Genomic DNA, 7,366 nt, shown 5'->3' with positions numbered 1-7,366 from the left:
CAATGGAGGCCTCATGGGTGTGGAACTGGCTTCCATTCAAGGTCTCTGGTACATCCTACTTACATAACCAGTAAAATCACTTAACCTCCCCACGTTTCACATTTAGAGGCATCTAACTCATAACTCATGGCAGCAAGCAGCGGCCAAACCTTCAAATACAAACTAAGCAGGATTACAACAGTATTGGAAAACAGTTAACAAAATAAACAAAAGTACAATACAATGTAGGTAATGTTAATTTGTGGTTTTCTAAGGCAATATACAGCCTGCAGGAATCCATTTCTGTTTAGTTTGATATCACAGCTCCAGCTCCACACAGCTCTAAGATGATAGGTTACTGAAGAGGTAATGGCCTTCCAATTCAGGAATTCCCAATAATATTAATGGAATATATAGACCAGATAATCTATACCAATGAAGTAATAATTAACAGAATTTCTAAAACACCTACTATGCAAATATTATTTCACTTGATTCTTATAACCGCCCTAGGGAATGGGGGAGGTGCTGTTATGATAAACATTTTGAAGACAGGAACATTGAGGTGAAGTGGCTTGCCCAGGGTTACACAGTAATTAAGTGACTAAGGTTGAATTTGAACCCAGGTCTTCCTAACTCTTAGTTCCAGGAGCCATCTACTTCAGGACCAAAATTATAACTCATCTCTATTCCCCCCCCAATATTATGCATTTACTTCTCTTATTCCCTCAAGTAGAACGTAAAATCCTTGAGGGCAGGGATTTTCTTTTCTTTCTTTTTCCTTCCTCCTTTCTCTCCTTCCTTCTTTCCTTCTTTCCCTTATTCCTTCCTTCTTTCTTTTTTCTTTCCTTTCCTCCCTCCTTCCTCCCCTTCTTTTCTCCTTCCTTTTCTTTCTTCTTTCCTTCCTTTTTTTCCTCCTTCCCCTTCCTTTCCTTCTTCCTTTCTTCCTCTCTTTCTTCTTTCCTTCCTTTTTTCTCTCCTTCCCTCTCTCCTCTCCTTCTTGCCTCCTCTCTTCCTCTTTCTCTGTTCTTCCTTTCTCTTTCCTCTTTCTTCCTTCCTTTCTTCTTTCCTTTTTTTCTCTCCTCCTAGCACAGTACATTGTATAACAAACAATGTAAATTTTGTTGAATTTAATTGAATTTTTGAGAGCTGGAGATAAGTACCAATCTGGGCCATCAGTACAAAGGGGAGTCAGGGGTTAAAAGGCCCACCCAGAAGGATGTAAGGATTCTTCAGGGGAGGCGAACATCCAGCTGCATATGGATTGAGAAGAATTGGTCAGGATGAAATACCCAGCCCTGCTGGGCTGTGAGAAAGCCCCAAGACTATGAATGGGAAAAAGGCCAGCAGGCCAACCTGGCGAGAACTAGGGGAAGGAGAGCTGAGATCCGACCCCCCAACCCTATTCTGGGGGGGGGGGTTGGCCAGAGCAGCAAATCCCACAGATCGGAGGATTAAGTGAACCCTGTGTTCTCCAAGGTGGATCAAGTGGTCAAAAGAAGGAACACAACACCTGCTCAGGCTTGGGGTGGGGTGGGGGTGGGGTGGTAAGGAGAGATGACTGGCAGGCAGAAGGAAGGATCTGGAAGTAACAATTTCCTGTGTCCTGATTTCTTATGAAAGTAGAGGAAGAAATCCAATTGTCTCCTCAGCTTCAGACCAATCCCAGTATCCCCTAAATCCCTTCCTCTTTCTTCCTCCTCAAAATATCTTTTAAGTCCTTTTCTCTGCAAGACTCCTAAATAATATTGGCTCACACCTCATCGGAGTTCTAGAGGACGGTATAATGTCTGAGCTTGGAAGGGCCTAGAGGACACAGAATGACAGCTCAGAGGGAGTCAGACCTTACAGTGTGAGGGCTAGGAGCGGACCATGGGTAAATCGAACTCCTTTATTTTGCACAGGGGAAAACTGATGCTCAGATAGGTTAACCAATTGGCTCAAGGTCAAATATACCCCCCCCCCCCCCCCCCCCCACCGCCAGAAACCAGGAGAAATAAATAGGAAAAGCCAGTAGGTTATGGAGGAGGCATGGTATTCAGGGAGAAAAAAGACAGGAAGGGAAAAGACTTCCCAGCCTTCATATCTAGAGAGTAACTCACAGACCTGAGATTTTAACTTGGGTTCCCCTAATCCAATGCATTCTCTCAATTTCCACCTGTTTCTGACCTCTGGGTGAAATCTTCGCAATTTATTTATTGTTTTGGGAAGCAATATGAGTTAAGTGATTTGCCCAGGATTACACAACTAGGAAGGGCCTGAAGTTTATTTTGAACTCAGGTCCACCTGACCCCTGGGCCATTGTCTACCCACTGTGCTGTCCCTCCCTTTGTAGTTTATAAAAAAGAGCATTCTTCAACCAGCTAGGGAGATCAGAAGGGTCAAGATTATGGTTCTTATTTATCAGAGGAAACTGAGGTCTAGAGAAAGGAAGTTTTGGGTGCCTGGGGAATTGGTGGCAGAGCTGGCAGTGGATACAAGGTCCTTTGCCCGGCACCTGGCCACACCTTCAATTCAGACTGTCTAGACTGAACTGAGGAGGAAGGGTAGTAAAGGGGAAGGGATCCACTATGGGCATGAGAACTGGCTGGTGGGGTGAACGTCTGAATGCCTCAGGGAGGGACTAGCTGCAGAGACTAGCACCCTGGGCTTCCCTGGAACCAAAGGCAAGGAAACATGTTCCAGTTCTGATCCAGACTAGCAGCGTGGCGTCATTTTCTGAGCCTCAGTTTCCCCATCGGAGGAATGGGAGATGACCCAAGGACCTCTTTCTCTTTAAATCCTAGGCTTGACTGACTCTGGGGAGGGAAGGGAAAGCAGATCAAAAGTTAGTGTCCCTGGCTGGGGGGCGGGGCCTGGAGGGGCCGGGGCTGACAGCTGGGGCGGAGCAGCCCGAGCCGGGCCCGTCATGTGAATCTCCACATGTTACATTGGCCACCTCTGCTCCGGGAAAGTAGGTTAGCAGAGTCCTGGAGCCTCGCCGGGCCGGGCCGGGCCGGGCCCTGGGAGGGAAGAGGTGGGGGGCCCGCAGAGCGGAGCCAGCCGCAGAGCCCAGCCGGCGCCCCGGCCCAGCTGGCTGCCCAGCAGTCCGGCCCCGAGCCGCCAGCCGGCAGCATGAGAGGTAGGGAGGCTGGCTGGAGGGAGGGTCTGCTTCCTGGGGGTGGGGGGCAGGAGGAAGGGAGAGCGGGGAGCCGAGAAGCAAGATCACCCTGTGTGCTCAGCCAAGCCGGGCCCCGGTATTCCACTCTGAGAAGGGAGAGGGAGAGAAAGAAGAGAAAGAAGAGAAAGAAGAGAGAAAGAAGTAGGAAAGAGACAAGAGAGGGAGAGGTGGGAAGAAGAGGGTAGGAGAAAGAGGAAAAGGGTGAGGAGGAAGGCAGAGAGGGAGGAGAGGAAGAAAAGTGAGAAGAGAGGTAGTGGAAGGAAGGAGAAGGGAGGGGGAGGAAAGGGAGGAGAAAATTCAGGGAAGGGAAAGGAAGATAGATGAAAGAATGAGTAAGAGGAGGAAAGGGGAAGGGAGGGGAAGGGAAGAAGAGAGAGGAAGAAACGGTGGAAGAAAATTCAGGGAAGGGAAAGGAAGATGAGAAAGGGATAGATGGGAGAAGGGGGTGAGAAGAGGGAAAGGGGAAGGGAAGAAGATGACGGGTAAAGAAGAGAAAATCAGGGGAGGAGGAAAGGAAATGGGGAAAGGAAAAGAAAGAGGAAGTAGGAAAAGAAAAGGGAAAGGAGAGATAGGAAGGAAGGGAGAGAGGGGGAAGGAGAGAAAGATGAGAAGTAGGAAAGAGGAAGAGGAGGGAAAGAATGGGAGGGGGGAAGGAGGCAGGAAGAAGAAGGAGAGGGACAAGAGGTTGAGGAGAGGTGAAGGGACTGAAAAGAAAAGACTGTGGCAGGGAGAAGAGTAGAGAAGCGGAGTGTGACCGCCGCCAAGCACCCAGCTTTTGACATTCTCCTCTCTCTCTCTCTCTCTCTCTCTCTCTCTCTCTCTCTCTCTCTCTCTCTCTCTCTCTCTCTCCCTCTCCCCCCCTGCCTGGCCTAGGACCCTCAGTATGTGCTGGGCCAGCCCTAAGAGTCAACTCTCAGAAAAAAAAAATATTTTCCACTGCTCAAGCTGTTTGTTGCTAGGAGGGGTTTCCAGTTTCCTCACCCTATGCGTGCCCAGGCGGGAAGTGCGGACGTGGGACCTGGGTCCCTCCCATTCAGGCTGTCTTCCCCCTCCCTCGTCCTCTGATCCCTGCCCCTCTGGTTGGAGCTTTCCCCAATTTTCCCAACTTTCCTTTTCCCCTATGACCCTTTATCGATTCACTACCTACCTGGATCCTTATGTTTGGGTAGTCTGAACTTTCATCCCATGTCCCACCCCACCCCCAAGCTTTTCCTTTTCTAACCTTCTTTCTCCCTCCTTATCCTCCCCATCTAGTCTTTTCTCTTTCCCTTCCTCTCTCCTATTCCCTCCCCTTCTATCGAAGATTCCCTAACAATATCTTGCCTCCTCCCCTTCCATTTATTTTCCCTATTCACTTTTTCTTTCCCAACCTCTCTCTTTCCCCATCCATTTCCTTCCTTATTCCATCCCCATTCTGTCGTCCATATCTTCTCCTCTCTCTCTCTCTCTCTCTCTCTCTCTCTCTCTCTCTCTCTCTCTCTCTCTCTCTCTCTGTCTCTCCCTCTCTTTTTCTCTCCCATATTTTCTTCCTCATCCACTTTCTGTCAGTCCTTCACTCCCATTCTTCCTTCTTATTCTATTCCCTATCCCCATCTCCCTTCCTTCTTCCCTCTTCCCCTTTCTTCCTCCTCCTTTTCCTTTCATCCTTCCCTCCATCTTACTCCTTTACTTTCTTCCTCATTCATTTCCTCTATGTGCCTTTCCTGATCCTCTTCTCCCTATGGCAGTACATGTCTCTCCTCTCCCTAGATATCTCTAACAGTGGGCCTGGGTCTCCACTTTCACTGATTTCACTTTCCCTTATATCATATGAATCTATGTGTCTTTTTTACTTTTTTACTCATTGGAATATAAGCCCCCTGAGAGCAGCACCTTTGTCGTAGCTCCTTTTGTATCTCCACATAATGGATGTATAAATGTGGTTTTAAACTGGATATTAATTAAGAGGTAATCTTACTGGCAGTGAAGTGGCATAGTGGGTAGAGTGCCAGCCATTGAATCAAATATGACTTCAGATACTTGTCTTACTAGCTGTGTGACCTTGGGCAATTCACTTAACCCCAATTGCCTTGCATCCAGGGCTACCTCCAGTTGTTGTGATTCAAATCTGGCCACTGGATCCAGAAGGCTCCGGAGAAGAAATGGAGATTGGCGTTTTAGCACAGCACAGCACCCCCTCACTCAAATTGCTAGTCATGGCATCACCTCCCTGATGTCATGGTCTTCCTCAAGAACAAAGGAAAAACATCAATCAAGCTTCCTGGTATTGGGAAGCTTGAGTCACCCAGGACCTCCTTTGAGGGCAGTGAGACCCTGACTTCAGGATACTTGTCTTTTTTGGCCCTTTTCCTTGGGAGTGAGGAGGGTAAGGAAGTAGTTGGAACGCCCTACTTCATCCCCCGTTTTGCTTCTGACTGTGTAACATTGCACAAGTCACTCCTCTAAAAATCAGGTTCCTTATCAATAAAATGAAGGAAAGAGTTAGACTAGATAATCTCTAGGGGACAGAGGTTCTTAATCTTTTTTGTATCTTGCACCCCTCTGACTAGAAGTCTATGTATCCCTTCTCAGGATAACGTTTTTAAATGTATAAAATAAAATCTATAAAATCATAAAGGAAACCAAAGATGAGTGAAAATAAGAATGTGTAACCAGAAGACCAGGCTTTCCTCTCTCAAGCTCTCTATAACTCCATTCCTCACATAGGAGAGGAACATTAAATAATCAATCTCCACCAATGAGGAGAGTCTTATGAAAATGACCTTTGAGCCTTACAGATAATCATTTTTTTTTCCATCCAAGTTCATATCCACCTTGAAATCTAATCCAGGTTAACTACTGCTCTCAGGTCTCTTCTAGCTCCAGAAGCTAAGATTCTCTGACCTGGCACATCCCCTCCTTCACTTCTTCCCCTCATTCTAGGGTCTGGAGGGTTAGGCCCTAGTTCTCTTTCCTCCCTAGGGCCACTCGGACTGTTCCTGGAAGCCAGTGCCTGCAGCCATGACTTCTGGGCTTTCTAGGCTTGCTTCTGGCAGCTTGTCCTACTGAGCCCCATCCAGCTCATTTCCTCCTGGGTAAGAAAGTGATGATACCCTCCCAGTAAAGGATGGCAGACAGGCAGATCAATGGATGACTAGCACCTATCATGCTAATCCGCACCCCCACACAGGCATGTTCCCTCTATGTGTTCATAGTCAGTACACATACCTCACACATGAATGTAAGTACAAACATACTACACATGCACACACAAACATACAACCTTACATTCTTCTTGTGAAAAATGTTTAGAAGCCCACCACCCCTGGGGGGGGGGAAAACTACATTAAAAACCAACAGTAAGCCAGACGTGGCCTTGATGGTCCATCTAGAAGCTCTTGGATGTTCCCACTGACCTGAAATCCCTCCCTAGTCATGACTCTTGGTAACTATGCTTTGTCTTTATCCTTCCCTTCTTCCCCCTTCCCAGCCCCCTATCAGTGTCTTTAGATCCAGCCTAGCCTTACCCTGGCCGTCTGGCCCTCTCTCCAGTTTCCCTCCAGTTCTAATCCAGCTGGCTTTACTGACCTCCTGTGGGCCTCCGGAAGAGCCAACAGTGAGGGGCTAAGCAGACACAAATCCCGAAGCATGGCCTAGTGACCTAGTTCTGTCCCTGAGGAATAGGGCAGAACAGGACTGTAGATGGACTAGCTCAGGTCAGGGAGAGTGGGCATGGCGGAGGGCAGGTTAGATAGGAGGCATGGAGATGACTTGGTTGTGAGCCTGGCTGGAGGTGAGACAGAATAAGGTGCTGGCTGTCTGGGAAATGGAAGCTTGGGGATAAGGCTGCAACAACCACAGCCATATCTGGCAGGATGGGTTTTCCTATAATTTGAAGATGATTTTTGCTCTCCTGTTGGGCTCCAGGGCCAGCTCCCAGCCTCTCAGCCTCCCAGATATTTTTCAAAGCATTCCTTGCACCATAGAATTGTAAGCTCTTTGAGGTTAGGGATAGCTTTTATTTTTGCTTTGTATTTCCCGATTTCCTGATTTTGAAGGAATGACTGAAGGTCCTGTTCTTATTCTTCCATTCATGAAAAGTCACTATTGACAGGATCTCTTCTACCCTTCCTCCTGTTCCCTAGAACTTCCTGGGTTTCCCTCTTTCAAGGGTCCTTAACTTTTTTTGTGTCATAGACCTCTTTGGTGATCTGATGACATGTATGGATTCCTTCTCAGATTAATGCT

The 7,366-nt window shown here is 47.6% G+C and overlaps 1 protein-coding gene across 1 annotated transcript in view; it reads left to right on the top strand.

Moving 5' to 3' along the window:
• Positions 1–2,901: 2,901 nt before the first annotated feature.
• Positions 2,902–7,366, top strand: part of LOC141501020 (nuclear receptor ROR-beta-like) — a 47,707-nt gene continuing 43,242 nt past the window's right edge. Inside the window, exon 1 of the mRNA XM_074204667.1 lies at positions 2,902–3,100. Coding sequence (XP_074060768.1) covers positions 2,902–3,100 — 199 coding nt within the window. The remainder of the gene's footprint in view (positions 3,101–7,366) is intronic.

This window comes from Macrotis lagotis, chromosome X, assembly GCF_037893015.1.
Source record: "Macrotis lagotis isolate mMagLag1 chromosome X, bilby.v1.9.chrom.fasta, whole genome shotgun sequence".
Taxonomy (NCBI): domain Eukaryota; kingdom Metazoa; phylum Chordata; class Mammalia; order Peramelemorphia; family Peramelidae; genus Macrotis; species Macrotis lagotis.
This window is presented reverse-complemented; position numbering and strand designations above follow the sequence as displayed.